At 43.7% G+C, this 18,137-nt stretch overlaps 1 protein-coding gene across 2 annotated transcripts in view; it reads left to right on the forward strand.

Moving 5' to 3' along the window:
* ZMAT4 (zinc finger matrin-type 4) overlaps positions 1-18,137 on the forward strand; it is a 367,024-nt gene that overhangs the window by 125,662 nt on the left and 223,225 nt on the right. For both annotated transcript variants that reach the window (XM_032288123.1, XM_032288124.1), the window contains exon 3: positions 2-91. In XM_032288123.1, the coding sequence (XP_032144014.1) occupies positions 2-91 (90 nt within the window). The remainder of the gene's footprint in view (position 1; positions 92-18,137) is intronic.

Genomic DNA, 18,137 nt, shown 5'->3' on the forward strand with positions numbered 1-18,137 from the left:
GAGTCGAAAACATGCAAGCAAAGTCCGGCTGTATTACATGCTTCACCCCAGGGATGGAGGGTGTCCTGCTAAGAGGCTCCGGTCAGAAAATGTGAGTATCTGGCACCATGTGATATCCTTAGACGATTTGTTCTGTGTGCTGAGAACTTTGCAGGTGTAGGAATTGTAGTCTAGTCCAGGTTCGTAGAAAAACTGAGAACTAGTTCTCATTAAATATTACAGATATTATAATATATATTGAGGTATTTTTTTTCTTGCCAGAACTTGCCCATGTAGTCTTGGGGGAGTTTTTGATGACATTGCACTGGGGCCATAAACAGTGAGAACACACAGAGGTTGTAAGACAGAGAGCAAGGCTGGGTCGGGGGAGACAGGACCACGACATGATAAAGTATTAAGAAGACAGGATCTCAGGGGCAGATTCTGTGGGAAATATTAGATACTTCACTTTTTACATACTTTGTTTTTCCTCTGGTGTGTAAAACAGAATGCCTTGTTTGTTAATTTATAATGAAGAGTGTGCATATCTTGTAAATAAAAATACCCAGGCTTCTCGATCCCTCTCCCTGAAGGAACATTTGCTTGGGAAGACAAATGACAATTATAAAGTTGCTTTGAGGGTGTCAAGTCAGAGCAAAGGGTTTATTTCAGCCAGGCCGAGGCCAAGGCTGATGAAATAAACATTCCTTCTTCCCAGCAGGGGATACTTTTCCTAATGAGAGGAATATTCATATCCACCAGCTGCAGAGGCTCCTCCTGTTAAACACTGCGGATTAAACAGAAACTCCTCACCCTTTGAGTTAAGAGTAGACTGCAGGCATTAAATTCATACCCCACACCATCCGTGTGCTTGTGATCTTGTTTTCCTGCTGTTGCTGTGTAGACGACGGTTTTCTTTTCTTCTTAAAACTTAATATATGATCATTGAAGAAACTTTACAAAACCTCCACTTGTGTATTTTTCACAGGTTAAAAAAAACAGGGAGCAAGAGAACTGCCTATAAGCAAAGGTTGTGAGCATCAGGGCTGGTGTGCCTAACAAATTCTAAACATGCCTCTTGGTATCACAAAATGAACTGTTCATACACAGACTAATCTGGCACGCTGTGGATCTGTCTTTACTGCCTTGGTGAAGCAGCCTTTAGAGCTTATTGGAAGCAAAAGATGTCATGAAAACTTTGCAAGCTGCTAAGAGCTGGGACTGAGTCTAGTTTTTTTTTTTTTTTTTTTTTTTTTTTTAAGTCCTTAGCTGTAGGACCCTGGGCAAATAATTGATCTCCTGAAGCCCCGGTTTTCTCAATCAGACAGGCCATAATCATCATATTTTACTTTCCTCACTGCACCATGGCAAACATTAAATGAGATGGTAGATAGGAGGTGTACTGTGACTTGCCAAGCATCACATCCAGGCACTGAGGAAACAGTGCGGTGTTGCCTTAAAGAAATTTGTAATGTATGGGAGATTGACACTGTATAAAGAGGAGCAATCATATCACAGCATAAGTATTTATTAACATCCTGCACAAAGAACCACGGAGACAAAAGGCAAGCAGATCTTGCCAAGGGGCTCTGGTCAGGGAAGGTGTTCCTGAAGAGTTGGCATTGGAGCTGGGGCTTGGGGGCATGAATGGATTTTACCAGCTGGAGGCCGTAGGAGTGAGAGAGGAGGATGTCAATTTCCTAGGCACATTCCTCTCAGAAAAACTTACTAAGCCACGGGAGAGTTGGCCTACACCAGCTTTTATGTAACCTTGGAACACCATGGCTACTGGAATCGTGCTTCCCATTGGGAGAGTATCTATTAGCAGAAAGGATAGCCTTCTTTTTTAACTTCTTGAAATTATCCAGCAATGGGATCTGAATCCCTTCATTTAATAGCCATTTAGTGTCTCATGCTAATGGTCAGAGACAACCGGGTTCATGGCCACTTGACGATTAGTTTTTTGGACACATTATTTTCTATCCGCTCAGGCTGTAATAATGAATGTTGCACTTACGTCTGAGCTCCTAGGGAAGGCTTACAGTGGTGAACAGAAAGAGATTACTGGACTCAAGCTAGTGTTGTATTTGTAGTGACACAAGATGGTCCTTGCCACTCTGGTCAGGTGCACAGTTCCCTTCCCTCAGGCTCTGGTACTGCTGATAGCTATGAGGACAGTTTACAGTGGGGAAGAAGTTTGGATTTCAGAGCAAGAAGCAGGCGTTTGCATTCTTTAACAAAGGTCTCTTGGAAAACTTTTTCTTCTGCTGTTTCCTGGGTTTTGAAAACCTTGATCTAGCAATGATTTATTTATCAAACCATTTTTCTATAATTTATTCAGTATAATATAAAAGCAAATCAGTAAACAGAAAAAGCAATAAAATCATCTTACTTTTTGAAAGTGATGGCTCATGCTTTTGTTACACTGCGTGTATGTTTGTAGGCGAATATATGATTTCCATTATGCATTTTGATCTATCGTACACAGCATGGAATTCATCCCCAGTACTTCTCAGGGGCTCTAAGGGCATATGCTGGCATGGGTGGGCGTGGTGGCTCACTCCCGTAATCCTAGCACTTTGAGAGGCTGAGGCAGGCGGATCACGAGGTCGGAGTTCAAGACCAGCCTGACTGACCAACATGGTAAAACCCGTCTCTACTAAAAATACAAAAATTAGCTGGGTATCGTGGCATGTACCTGTAATCCAGCTACAGGAGGCTGAAGCAGGAGAATTGCTTGAACCTGGGAGGTGGAGGTTGCAGTGAGCAGAGATCACACCATTGTACTCCAGCCTGGGTGACAGTGACAAAGCAAGATTCTGTCTCAAAAAAAAAAAAAAAAAAAAAGAAAGAAAGAAAAAGGAAAAAAGAAGAATGTATGTTGGTAATTATATGAATCAACTTTCTTTTGCACAGACTTATACCTAAGAATTGAGAGACTGAATATAGAAAGACGTTGTCTGGAGAATAAGAAATGGTGTCTTATTTTGGGGCATTGCAGCCATTGCTGGGTCCAGAGCCAGGGAGCACTGCTGTTCTGGGCAAGTGGGTGCAGTGGCTCACATCTGTAAACCCAGCGCTTTGGGAGGCTGGCAAGAGGAACAATTGAGGTCAGGAGTTCAAGACCAGCTTGGGCAACATAATGAGACCCTGTTCTACAGTTGTTGTTGTTTTTTAATTAGCCAGGTATGGTGGTGCATACCTGTAGCCCCAGCCCTTCAGGAGGCTGAGGCTTGAGTCTAGTAGTCAGAGGCTGCAGTGAGCGATGATTGTGCCACTGCACTCCAGCCTAGGCAACAGAGTGAGACACTGTCTCCAAAACTAATGATGATAGTAATAATATCTATCATATAGAGTTATCATAAGCCCAACTGATGTAAGTCACCTTTGTTTGGCATTTTGTTTCCAAAGCACTTTCTGAATGTATTATTATTGCTCATACTCTCTCCATCAACACCCTGTGTTCTCAGAAGATTATAACGCTGTATTCTACCTGCCTCTCAGTTCCTACTCATCTTCTCTGCTCCCAGGGGCTGTGACAGGTTTGCATCCCCGTGATATCTGATGGAGAAGAGCATTCACATCTGCCCTGAATACCACCAATGCCCGGCTTCCGAAACAGAGAAAACGTGTTCCTGACTTCCCACACCCTGATCACACATGAACCCTGCTCCTACCCCCATTCATAGTAACTCCAATCTTCCTTATAGATGCAGTGAAGGGTTATTTTACTTCTAAGGTCTGTTGTGGCCATTTCTACTTCAGGCCATTTGACTTTTGCTGTTGTTGTTTTTCCAGACGCCCAAATTCACTTCTGTCTTCTGTTTTGACATTGTCAGCTGTCGAAATTTCCTCTTCATGTGTTTTCTCTTTAGAATCCTTACTTGGATCTTACATTTTTTTTTTCTCCTGGAAGACATTTTTCCCTTGGGGCCACAGAGCAAAATTAAATGAGAAATAAATTGTTATAGTCAATTGCCTTAGATAAATTTTCAGTAATCCCTCGAGCGCTAGAGATAGAAATGACTTCAGTGTTCACGTAGTCCGTTGAGACTCCGTTTTTCACCCTTTTCTTATCTTCTTACCCATGGGTCAAATGCTTTGGGAAAAACATGATCTGTTTGGGAAACAGCACTTTTAAGTAAAAGGGTGATTTAGCTTTACGTGGGTGTTTTTTTTAAATATACTTTGATTGTAGCAAAATGTAAGTAACTATTGACCAACATTGCAAGTCAGTGTGAAGTAAACAGTGTTTTCATGTGGAGTTAAGATAATTCCCTCTAAACGTAGAGAAGCTTGGCATTTGGTTAGTGTTATTAGCGTCATTACTCTTAATATACAGACTTTCCGTTAGATCTGAAATGTGCTGCATAGCTTGAGAAGCTGAGTGTCACTTTCACAAGTTCCTAAACATCCTAGAGTCTAGGTGGAGAGAAATCAATCTAATCTAAACCCTTCTTATTACAAGGTGAAAATAAAGAAGTACCATCACTTGCCCGAAGTGGTCAGACCTGAGATTAAAATGCTGCATTCCTAAAGGCTATTCCTAGTTGTTTCCCATATATCTTGAGATGATGTCTTATTTTTCAGCATTGTAACCGTTACTGGGTCTGGAGCCAGGGAGTACTGCTGTTCTGGTCAGGGTAAATATCGTGGTGGGCTTTTATCAGGGGCTTTCCCCATGTTCTAAATGCTTTACAGATGCAAGTGACTTTTCATCTTCACAAGCCCTGAGGAAGGCAGGAGTTGTCACTGTCCCCGCTTCGCAGAGAGGCAAACAAACAGAGATTAAGTAACTTGACTGTGATCACACAGCTGGTACTTGACAGAGACATGGCTGGGAAAGTTGATCTTCTGTGACACTGTAACCCAGCTCCACAGCATCCCTTCGGAAGACGGTAGTGAGCATCTGCAAAGCACTGGGGGACAGGGACACCTTCCCCAACACAGAGCAGGATCTACTGGGGGAGTCAAATATGTAGGCCACATTTCTTAATGCAGCCTGGTAAGTGGTAAGTGACACCATAGGCCTATGCCTGGGCATGGGGAGGGATCCCTGGCATCTCCTGGTAGAATGGGGCTGGGTGAGGTTTCCTGGGGAAAGTGACACTGAATGGCTTCTTCAAGGACAGATTTGAGAGAATGCAATAAAAAAGAGTGGGAAAGGCCCTTCTGAGTGTGCAGCCAGCATTGGGAATGTCTTCAGGGAAACAAGGTCAGAGGCATTTCTTGAGTATGAAGTTCTAGCACTGTTAACTTCCTAGGGCTGCTGTGACAAATTGCCACAAACTGGGTGTCTTCAACAAAGAACATTTATTCTCTGGCAATTCTGGTGGCTATAAGTGTGAAACTGAGGCATGGGCAGGGCCTTCCCCTGGAGAGTCTGACTGAGAATCTCTTCCTTGTCTCTCTCATAGATGCTGGCGGATTTGCAACTGTCCCGCAGAAATCTCTGCCTCTATCTTTTCACTTTTATTCCTTATTTTTAGAGATGGGGTCTTGCTCTGATACGCAGGCTGGAATGCAGTGGCATGATTATAGCTCACTGCCTCAAACTCCCAGACTCAAGGAGTCCTCCAGCCTTAGCCTCCCAAGTAGTTGGGATTGCAGGTGTGCACAAGCACACCTGGCTAATTTTATAATTTTGTAAGATGGGATCTTGCTGTTTCCCAGGTTGGTCTTGAACTCCTGGCCTTGAGTGATCCTCCCACCTTGGCTCCTCAAAGTGTTGGGATTACAGGTGTGAACCACCACACCTGGCCCTTTCCTCTGTGTGTATCTCAGTGTGTTCTCTCCCCTTCTTATAAGGACACCAGTAATTGGATTTATGACCCAGTATAATGCAATATGGCATGTTCTTAACTAATTACACGTACAAGACCCCATTTCCAAATAACATTGCATGTCCTAGGTTGATGTGACCTGAGGGGGGTCGTTATTCACTCAGTACCACGGTGGAGGCAAGAGTTGAGGGTTGAGATAGTGGGACATTGTGTATAACTTTGACATTTACTTGTCAAATGTCCTCCTGTCTTCTCAAGTGGTCTGCTGCTGACTTCGTGGTCAGTTCTCAAAGACAGATGCATTTACCAACAAGTGCTCTGTGTTAGAAGCGGAGATTCTATCCCCAGTTCTGCTACGCATGAGTTTCACAACTTTGCCTCAGACTTCCTAAAACTTAATTACCATGGTTATAATCAAGGACTATAATTGCTGTCCTGCCTGTCTCTCTGCGCTGTTAAGGGGCTCAAGATGAAATCTTGTTTGTGAAGGTGTGTGATAAATTGTAAAGTGTGTGTCAAGTGTTCTGTCACGGAATTTTTTCTTGTCCTTGTGGATCATCTCCTGACCTATGGGCCCCTTCACAATTAATCAATCAGCCAGTGTCTACTGAGCTCCTACTATTTACAGAATACAGAGCCATGTACTGTAAAAGGAAACAGAAAAAGGATGAAAGATGGGGTTCCTCAGGTAGTTGGAGAGATAAGTCATGCAGAAAGCAATTTAAACACAACCAAGGGCTGATGCGTATGGCCCTGCCTCTAATAAAGTGGAGGATCAGAGAAGTGATGTTTTGGTGGGAATGCTTAACAATGGCTTCCCCAAGGCAGATGCTTTAGAAGGCTCTGGAAGATTTGTGCCGTGGAGGGGCACCTGTTCTTGGCGGAGCTACCTGCTGTGCAAAGCCTTAGAGGCAACATTGAGGGAGGCCCGTGGGAGAACTGGTCAGGCAGGAAGGTGCAGGGACCCTTCAAACAGACTTTCTTTTTTTTTTTTTTCGGTGGTTGCTTTGGTTTTACTAAATCTATATATACACACAAGAAGTATATGTTCCTTTACACAAGGGAAATGAAAGTCTCCATAATACTGCCACCCAGAGAAAACGATCAGTGTTTTGTGCATACGGGTCATTTACAAAATGGGTTTCTACAATACAATATTTACAATCGACTTTTTCCCCCCACACTGAATCCATTGTGAACTTATCCACATCAAAACACAACACCATTTTTATAGATTGTTGTGCCATAGATCTGTGCCATAATTGATTCACCTATTGCTGTGTTCTGAATGTGTATGTTCCTCCAAAACTCATATGTAGAAATCCCCACCCCTAATAGTATTAGGAGGCAGGACCTTTGGAAAGTAATTAGTTCATAGAGGAAAAGCCCTCATGAATGGCATTAGTGCCTTTATAAAGGAGGCCAGAGAGAGATCCCCTCATCCCTTCTGCAATGTAAGGTTAGAGTGAGAAGATGGTTATCTATAAAAAATCTCTCTGTAAGGAATTTTATAGAGAAGGAAACTCACCAGACACTTGCTGTCATCTTGATCTTGGACTTCCAGCCTTTCATTCAGTGTTTATTTCGAAAGTCCCTTTGAAAAATTAGCAACACAAGAATATAAAACAAACACATTTGTTTTATATTCAAAATAAGGAATCCAGTCCACAGCCCAGTTATAACATTAAAACTTGTTTGGAATTGGATCTCTTGTGGATAGTCATAGTTACCCACATTTGGCCAAGATAGAGGTTACATTCGTGGATATGATTATGAAGTGCTATATGACATATGTTTACAATTTCCCTTGACTGTCTTTTGTTATAGCAAATTATCTCTCCACCCCCACCCCATCTTCGCCTTTCTTCCTTCCTTCTTTTCTCTTCTTCAGCCTTCTTTTGTTAATTTCCGAATCGGCAATTTCTTGGGAGGTCAATTAAAGGTTTATAATGTAGGTAATAACACAAATCCCTCATTTATAGGAAACCACATGCATTATCGAGTTCTGGATTATAGCTGACTGCAACGTCAGTTCCACGTTGGCCAAGCCCCAGGTTGGTGATGAAACCTCCAGTAGCTCTGTGCAACGTGCAACTTGGATGTGCATGGTGCAGAAGCACGGGAGAGAGTGATTGAGAGAGAGAGAGGGAGGTATTTGTGGGCAGAATGTTCCCTTGACCATGAACCAAGTCAGCTTTGCCAGAAGCAAGAACCATTCCGAGTTCGTCAGTGGAAACTTGGCTTAACAGGCATTTTTTTTTTCCGTGACTTCTTCCAGTGCAGATTTTCTACTGCTTCTAGTTAGGTGACCCAAGAGGCTGCTTAGCTCTCCCACCCCCAGTCTGGTTCTGGTGAGGGTCTTGTGAAGCAGGGCTGGAGCCAGGGGTGTGTCTGGGAAGGGATGCAGACTGGGTTGGCCAGAAGGAGGGATGGGTGCCTGAAGGCAGGTGGAAGATTTGTAGAAGCAAGTGCATGCCAATCCACAGATGTTTCCAAATGGTCAAATATAAGGAAAAAATCAGGACTTAGGTAAGCACTGATCATATATGGAAGTCTATTTCAGTAGGGGGAATGTCCCAACAACTCGTTTTCGGGAGAAGTAGAGCACGGCTAGAAAGAACTGGATGTTGGAGAGTCAAGTAAGTAGGTGCAGTGAGTGAGCAACTAAACAGGCATCTTCTCTGCATATGCAGTCCGTCGATTCTAGGGAAAGGCTCTTGGCAGTAGTGACGTCTTGTCTACATTCTAATGCTTGCATAAGCTGCCAGTGCTCGCATAAGCATAAGAGCGGGACAAAGTTCAGGGACCTTGGGAAAGCAGAGAAGGCTGACCAGAGTTTGGTCAGGTCACGTTAGTGGGCATTTTGTTCTTATTTGTTAGTGGGGATGAATAGTTCAGTTAATGATTTATGAGGTGTACAATGGGAATTGGGAGAGTTTGTGTCTGGCCTTGTCAATAAGTAAATAAGATGATCATCCACACGTCTTATCTAAGTCTTTTGGAGAGAGGCTGGTTTTTGCAGTCAGCTCTTTCCTGAAACCAAAAAAGATGGGAGATTTAAAAAAAAACAATTCCTGTTTTCCAGGAGCAAGAGCTCATATTTTTCCAGGAGCTCAGCTGAAGTTCAACATTGTCATGTGGGTGGGGCTCCTGTGGGTGGGCAGTACCATGACAGTCGACTTTTGTCTTAGTTGGCTTGTAATTTTTTTTTTTTTTTTGAGATGGAGTTTCACTCTTGTTACCCAGGCTGGAGTGCAATGGCGCGATCTCGGCTCACCGCAACCTCCGCCTCCTGGGTTCAGGCAATTCTCCTGCCTCAGCCTCCTGAGTAGCTGGGATTACAGGCACGCGCCACCATGCCCAGCTAATTTTTTGTATTTTTAGTAGAGACAGGGTTTCACCATGTTGACCAGGATGGTCTCAAACTCTTGACCTCGTGATCCACCCGTCTCTGCCTCCCAAAGTGCTGGGATTACAGGCTTGAGCCACCGCGCCCGGCCTGGCTTGTAATTCTATAACAAAAAACTCACAGCCTAGGTGGCTTAAACATGAGAAATGTCATTCTCACACTTCTGGGGAGTCCAAGATCAAGTTGAACTTGTGCAGCTGATTCAGCTTCTGGCGAGGGCTCTCATCCTGCTTTGCAGATGAACATCTTGTTGCGGTTCATATGGCATACGGGATAGCAAGAGATCGGCTCTTTGTGTCTCTTTTTACAAGGGGACTCATCCCATTTACAAGGGCTCCACTCCCATGACCTAGTCATCTCTCAGAGGCCTATCTTATGGCCTTTACATACGTGCATACCGGATATTGGGTCTTCAATACTGAATTTAGCAACCCTAGATTCTAGACTGGCTTTTCCCAGATACCATTCCAAAGGGCTCATGTAATCCAATTATGATGGCAGTAGCGTTATGCGTCTTCCCTTTCTCTGGTAGGTTATTAGAAAGCACTACTGATTCTCGGTTTCATTCCCTTTGATGTCTGGCATCCTTTCCATTGTTCTGTCTTTAACCAGTAGAGACAGTGCTCTCTGTGGCATTAGTGAGTCTTTCTCTGCTTTGCTGCACACTTAGGGAGCGTTGTCACCATCCAACTCTCAAGGGTCAAAACCCCATTTATTCCCAAGCTCCATTTTTCTTTGCTTCCTTCTAGAGAACACCAGGTGTTCAGCGTTTCTTCTTTCTATTTAGTATTTTTTCTATAGTATTATTATTATTGTTAGTATTTTTGCTGTCCATATAAATGGAAAAGAAGACCACAGACAGAATTTTAAATTAGAAATTGTCATTTACAGGAAATCTATATTTGGGAGAGAGTGTTTGCAGGCCCTTGCTAACTAAAATCTGTTGATGACCACACCATGGTTTTTTAATACATCAACACAGGAATTGTTGCTCTGTTTATTTTTTGAAAGGGATGATGATAACATGCATTTGAAAAGAGCCATGGTGACTAATGAAAAACTTTACAGAAGCTTATATCACTGAGTCTTCCAGCTTTCTCTCAGACTGATGTGGAGGCTGACCGTGGAGGGACTGGCTTCGTGACAAGAAGAGAAAGAGGATAAAATGAAGTCTTCTTCCCATTTCTGTCCTTCAGTTGTTCAGAGGTATATTAGTCAGGGTTCTCTAAAGAGACAGAACTAATAGGATAGATGTATATATAGACAGGAGCTTATTAAGGAGTACGGACTCACACGACCACAAGGTGAGATCCCACAATAGGCCATCTGCAAGCTGAGGAACAAGGAAGCCAGTCCAAGTCCCAAGACCTCAAAAGTGGAGAAGCTGACAGTGTAGCCATTGTTCTGTCACCAAAGATCCAGGAGTCCCAGAGCTGAAGAGCTTGGAGCCTGATGTTCGAGGGCAGGAAGGATCTAGCCTGCGACACAGATGTAGGCTGGGAGACTCAGCCAGTCTAGTCTTCCCACTTTCCTCTGCTTGCTTTTATTCTGGCCATGTTGGCAGCTGGTTAAATGGTGCCCACCCAGGTTGAGGTGGGCCCGCCTCTCCCAGTCCACTGACTCAAATGTTAATCTCCTTTGGCAACACCCTCACAGACACTCCCAGCAAGGATACTTTGCATCCTTCAATCCAATCAAGGCGACACTCAATATTAACCATCACAAGAGGTAATTCATTGCCCTTCTAAGGATATTCGATGGATACGTAAACAAATATATATTTTTTTCCTATATTTTACATAAAGTATGGTGCAGTATATGTACCATTTTACCTTTGCTTTTTTACCTAATGATACACATCTTGGAGGTCATTTGATATGAGGTAAAAAGTGTATGTGTGTGTGTGTGTGTGTGCGTGTGTGTGTGTACAGTGGATGCTCATTATTTGTGGATTCCTCGTGCAGATTTGCCTACTCACTGAAGTTTACTTGTAACCTCCCATCAGTACGGGCACACGTTTGTAGTCATTCACAGCCATGGACAGAGCAGTGAAAGGTTTGAGTGGCCCAAAGTGTATGTTTCCAGCTGAGGTGAAGCCCGGTGAGCCTCTGCCTTCCTGCTTCAGCTTCCTTACTGTGAACAAGTGTCCTTCTCACAGTCTGTTTAGAGCTGTGCTTTTTACCTTTTTGTGCTTTCGGTTGTGAATTTCACTGTTTAAAATGGCACCCAAACACAGCGCTGAAGTGCTGCCCTGCATCCCGAAGCACAAGAAGGCTGTGAGGTGCCTCAGGGAGAAAAGGCATTAAGTAAGCTTCCTTCAGGCCGAGTGGCAGTGCTGCTGGCCATAAGCTCAGTGTTAACAAGTTAACAATGTATATTAAATAATGTCTTTTAACAGAAACGTACATAAAACGAGGTTACATTTTGATCTGTTGAAAATGTTATGACCAGAGGCTCACAGGAAGCTAATGTATTTTCTCTAGGAGCAGTGGTTCAGTATTTGCTCATTCAGTGTTCGCAGCAACTTTACAGAACAGAACTACCACAAATGATGAGAACTGAGTGTATACACATGTACATGCACACGTACACACACATAAACATAAACTCAAACAGTTGCACAGTATTTCATTGTATGGATGTCCCATAATTTATGTCATCTCCTACCGATGGACATTTGGGTTTTTCTTATCACTTGCTATTACAAAGAATGCCATGATGAATAAATATGTCAAGTACGTAAGTATGTGTATAAGAATGTTTCCTAGACGTGAAATGCTGAGTAAAAAGATGTGTGCATTTGTAATTTTGATGGTATTGCTCTGTGTCTCCATGGAGGCTCTGTTCGTCCACACTGCCTGGGGCTGCCAGCACCCACTGTCTCCTGCAGCACCTTTCTCCACAAGCCTGGCGGCAGAATGGAACATAGACTTTGGACTTTTCTTTGTGTTAAGACAAATGCGCAGAACTTGATGTTTGAGAGGCCACAATGTATATCAGGGGCATGAGGGTAACTTGAAGCATCCAGATGCTTTTCATCTTTCCCCACTCATAGGACCCCTGGTGGGAGGAGAGTGAAGCAGTAATGTTTAAGGTCCCAAGGAGAGGATCGATGTGTATGGATGCCCTTCATTTGTGTCTCTTCAGGGTAATTTGTAACTTCTGTAGTCCAGTTAAGGACAGGCCTGCTGTTCCCATCTGGAAGACCTGAAGAGCAGTTAGAAAATCAATAGATGTGATTTACTATTTACTCATGTGCTTCACTGTCTCAAGTCAGGAGTCAGAAAATAACCACTGGCCAAATTCAGCCACTGCCTGTTTTTGTGTGCTCTGTCAGCTAGGAATAATTTTAAGCTTTTTAATGTTTAAAAAATATTAAAAGAAAAAGAGTATATCATGACACATACAAATTACATGAACTTCAGGCTGGGTGCGGTGGTTCACACATGTAATCCCAGCACTTTGGGAGGCCAAGGCAGGCAGATCGCTTGAGTACAGGTGTTGGAGACCAGCCTGAACAACACGGAGAAAGAATCCCTGTCTCTACAAAAAATACAAATATTAGCAAGGTGTGGTGGTGCATGCCTGTAGTCCTAGCTACCTGGGAGGCTGAGGTGGGAAGATCACTTGAACCTGGGAAGCAGGGGTTGCAGTAAGCCAAAATGATGCCTTTGCACTCCAGCCTGGGTGACAGAGTGGGACCCTGTCTCAAAAAAAAAAAAATTACATGAAATTCAAATATGAATACTCATAAGTAGAAAGTCTTACTGGAACACAGCCACACTCATCCCTTTACGTATCATCCACGGCTGCTTTCATGCCACAAGGGCAGAGTTGAGTAGTTGCAACAGATATGGTATATCTCAGAAGGCCGAAGATGTTTACTGTGGCCCTTTACAGAAGATGTTTGCTGCCCGTTGCGACTCTAAAGGTGCCTTGTCTCCTGTTCCTCATCAGACTTTCAGGTTGTGAGGTTGAAGATTTCGCCTAAGACAGAAATATCATTTCAAGCCCCTGAGTTTCCATTTGCATTGTTGCTGTTTGGCTTTGTTTCTTGTCATACAGAAAGTTTGAAATTTGGGAACATATTATGTGGAAACAGTGAGGCCAGCTTGTTTCTCTTTCTTTCTTTCTTCTCTTCTTTTGTTCCCCTTTCCCTCCCCTCCCCACCCCTCCCCCCTCCCCCTCCCCCTCCCCTTTCCCTTCCCCTTCCCCTTCCCCTTCCCCTTCCCTTCTTTTTCCTTTCATTCACTTTTCCTTTTCCTTCTTTCAAGATAGAGTCTCTCTCTGTTGCCTAGGCTGGAGTTCAGTAGCATAATCATAGCTCATGGTCTCAAACGATCCTACCACCTGAGTCTCACAAATATCCAGACCACAGGCATGAGCCACCGTGCCCAGCTAATTTTTAAATTAAAAAAATTTTTTTAGTAGAGACAAGGTCTCACTATGTTGCCCAGGCTGGTATGGAGCTTCTGGTCTCAAACGATTCTCCCCAGCTTGGCCTCCCAAAGTGCTGGGATTGCAGGCAACAGTCAGCCCACCCCGTCATTTTATGCTGTCTGTCCTGTAAGCCAAATTACAGTAACCCAAATTCCTGAGTTTTCTAGGACAGCCCGTATTTACAATGTTCTTTCTTGTCATGGTAAATCACCTCACCAAACTATACCCCCAGGTGGAATAAAAATTTTTTTGTTATACAGGTACAAATACACAAATAATAATTTAAATGAAAAAAAATAGTAGAGCTCGTCATTAATGGAAACATATGGCATACTGCTTCAGCTACACGTGATTTTCTAGGCCTGAGACCAATTCTCTAGCTTGGGACTCTGCTTCTGAAACTCATTTATACTGAGATATACATCATAGTTATTACTTCTGCCTAGAATCTGATACAGAGGAGAGGAAAGAAAGATTCCTTGAAAAGACAGCTGTGGAAATAATTGTTTTCCCTGGTGGAGATAGTGCCATGGGTCTTTCATCACTAGCAAGCCTGGCAGCCCCCCTCCTGTATTTTAACTCCATTATTTTGTTGTTGACATATAATTGTATATACTCTCTTGTTTGTACCTTTTTTTTGAGACAGAGTCTTGGTCTGTCACGAGGCTGGAGTGCAATGGCGTGATCTTGGCTCACAGCAACCTCCACCTCCCAAGTCCAAGTGATTCTCCTGCCTCGGCCTCCCGAGTACCTGGGACTACAGGCATGTGCCACCACGCCCAGCTAATTTTTGTATTTTTAGCAGAGATGAGGTTTCACCATGCTGGCCAGGATGGTCTCAATCTCTTGACCTTGTCATCTGCCCACCTCGGCCTCCCAAAGTGCTGGGATCACAGGCATGAGTCACCGTACCCAGCCTAAATGTTTTTAATGTGTCAGGCCCTATGCTGAACACTTGGTAGAAATTTCATTTGAACTTTATAAATATGAGTAAGAATCTCCATAACCTCTGTTGAAAAACATGTGGAGAGAGTTTAAGTCAAGAATCTTATCCAAAGTTATTCACCTTGTGGGCGATACAGCCAAGATTCAAGCTCAATACAGTTTGGTTGTAGAACCTGAGGTCTGTATTACCATGTGATCTTCAATCATTTATTTTTTCATTTAGAAAATACTAATTGCTTGACTACCAAGAGTCAGGCAGTGTGCTGATTGCTGGGAATTTAATGGTAAATGAAACAGATGCGGCTTCTGTTTACAGAATTTACAAGGATAGTGGTGGGGGAATGGATGTTAATAAAAATCATATAAACATTTAAAGAAAAGTAATGGGAAAGCTTCGGATAAATAAATCCACGAGGTCTTTGGATTCAGGGAAGGGCTTTCGTGAATACCTGATGCTTGAGTTGTGTCTGGAAGTTGACTGGGGATTAACTAAGCCAAGAGGTATGTTTGGCGGTGATGGTAGGGAAGGGTGCGGTGTGATAATTCCAGGCAGTGGAAGGAGCGTGTGCAAAGGCCCTAAGATCTGAGAGAGCATGCTATTTGGAAGGAGTGAGAAGGAAGCCATAAAAAAGAATGAGTTCATGTGCTTTGCAAGGATGTGGATGAAGCTGGAAACCATCGTTCTCAGCAAACCAACACAGAAACAGAAAACCAAACACTGCATGTTCTCATTCACAAGTGGGAATTGAACAATGAGAACACTTGGACACAAGGAGGGGAACATCACACACCAGGGCCTGTTGGGAATTGAGGGGGCAAGGGGAGGGACAGCATTGGGACAGATACCTAATACATGCGGGGTTTAAAACCTAGATGATGGGTTGATAGGTGCAGCAAAGCACCATGGCACATGTATACCTCTGTAACAAACCTGCACATTCTGCACATGTATCTCAGAACTTACAGTGAAATAAAAAAAAAAAAGAAGAAAGCGAGCCTGAGCATGGCTGGTGTCTGGAGACAGAAGCAGGCAGTGATGGGAGACACAGAGTGGACTGATGGGAAGAAGGGCTGAGGGGAGCTGTTGAGGATCAGTCTTGCAAGAGTCCACTGAATCAGTGCGGCCTTGGATGACGCTGATGGCACAAGTAGAAAACGAGACATTGATAGATATGGAAGATACCTGAGTAGGTCAAAATGGATGAATGGAATAACTAGTGTGAGAGCAAAAGAGGCTTCCAAATGACCTCCAGGCTGAAATCTGAACGGTTGCTATCCCATTCTGCAGCCACAGGGATGCTGATCTTTAAGGCTGTGACTGCAGAGAGTGGGAAGACCTGAGAAGCAGGAGGATGTGAGGAAAAAACCCTTTCTCTAGGTTGTTCCAGGTCCTTCAGGTGGAGCAGGAGTGATGCTGCATGAAGGTGCAGTTTGCTTCCAGCCAAGGAGGTAGTGGGCAGCCTGGCAGAAGGGACTGGGCAAACTCTTGTTCTCAGAGCTTCCTTTCAGCCAAGGCTTTCTCCTTCTCTGATGACAAGGGAAGTGGGAGGAAGGAGAAGTCAGGGCAAGCCCGGTGGCAGAGGGTGTCCCACAGGGGCACAGGCCAGAGACACCCTGCAGGTGTGCTGATGCCCAAAGCCAGGAGAGTGGGCTGGATTCTGGGCAGGTGCCAAGCAAGAGGGCACCCTGGTGTCACAACTTAGGGTGGCAGAGGTGGTCTGGAGGGCTTCGCGGGAGGATGCGATGTCAGCAGTGATTTGATATGTGCTTCCAGTAGGAGGACTGGGGTTACTTAAATAGCTGGTACAACTCAGGTGTGGTCTTGGGATCTCAGCTCCAGTGACTCCTGGAGGGTCCACCCTGTTCTTCCTTAAATTTAAAAGGCAGAGATGGGAAGACCTACAGAGCACAGTGTTAGACTTTAGGAGGACAGGGGTCTTTCCTTATTCATCTTTGTATTCTCGGCATTTCACACAGGGGGGTTCCACACGTGATTGTTCATATTTTTATAGTAACTACGCTGTTGTGTTTTCTTTGAAACAATTATAATTTTAAAATTTATTTTAATAAAAGCCTGTCATTTGTGTGGAAAGTCTTACAGAGCAATAGGTTGCATCTGGTTTTCATCACAGACCTATTGAAGTCGTCCTCCTCTTGTAACCGCCTTCTTTCTGGCTGTCTCTGTTGGTCATTGCTGCCCTAAGCTTGACCTTATTTTACATCAGGCCCGTTAGTGTAGGGGTTGATGTTATAGTTTGGATATTTGCCCCACCCAAATCTCAGGTGGAAATGTAATTCCCAGTGTCGGAATTGGGACCTGGTGGGAGGCAATTGGATCATGGAGATGGATTTCTCATGCGTGGTTTAGAACGGTTTAATTAATGGTTTATCATGAGGACTGCACCATCCCCTTGAGTTCTTTTGATATCTGGTTGTTTAAGTGTGTGGCACCTTCTCCCCACATCTCTTGCTCCCACTCCTGCTGTGTGAGACGCCTACTTCCCCTTTGCCTTCTGCCATGATTGGAAGCTTCCTGAGGCCTCACCAGAAGCAGATACTGGCAACATGCTTCCTGCACAGCCTGCAGAACTGTGAGCCAGTTAAACCTCTTTTCTTGCAAATTACCCAGTCTCAGGTATTTCTTTACAGCAATGCAAGAGTGGCTTAATACAGTTGATTTGCAGCTAACAGAGGTCCTTGTCCTTCCCACATTCAAACCATGTTTCGGCCATCAGAGAGAAGCGATGTGTTCCTCAGGAAGTTCTCTGTAGGACATTATTGCTGTGCCTTGGGGGTGAAAGGACTGATCATACATATTGCATGACCCTTAGTCACGGAAGAGTATAAGCCTCCCTTAGCGGCGTCTTTCCCTTGGCATGCTAAATGGGCCCTTGAAAATAAGCCAAAATCTATTTTTGTGCAGGGTAGTTTGAATAAAAGAATTCTGGTGGCTGCAGACTGCAAAAGAGAGTGACTGTTTTATACCACAAACACTCTCTAACTTCAGTTCTGCCATGTTAATTTTCCATGCTGGCTTTACTTTTTCGGGGGCCCACTGGGGTGCACAGGAATCTCTGCCTGGGTGTGGCAGCTGGGTTCTTCAGTTTTCTCTTTCCTTCCTGCTCTATTTCTTCTTCTTTTTTTTTTTTTTTTCAGGTGTCTGATTCTCCAGTATATCTTTCCTGACCTTATTTTCTTTCCCTGATAGATGGATTTCTTTGGTTAACATGCTAGAATCCCACAAAACATAAGTTTATTTTTCTCTTAAATCTCAACTCTTTACTGAAAATTTGTATAATTTACTTTTAATAAAATTTCTTTCCTTCTGTGTCTGAGTCCATGTGTCTTCATCTCTTGCCAGGGTACAGAGAGAGGTCTGGAAGGATCTCGCTTCTTTGCTTTCTTTTGTTCTACATAGCACCGTGAGTCTTTACTCTCATATGGCTCTCATAAATCATGCTTGCCGTCTTCCCATTAGGTGACCCCCTGTGGCCATTCTGTTTCTCTTTAGTAACCTCTGGGCATTCTTCATGCCCAAAATATTATTCTTGCAGAACGAAGAACTCTGTTTCCTTCACTAC

Source organism: Sapajus apella, unplaced genomic scaffold, assembly GCF_009761245.1.
Source record: "Sapajus apella isolate SASKATOON/1434 unplaced genomic scaffold, GSC_monkey_1.0 scaffold21, whole genome shotgun sequence".
NCBI classification, from domain to species: domain Eukaryota; kingdom Metazoa; phylum Chordata; class Mammalia; order Primates; family Cebidae; genus Sapajus; species Sapajus apella.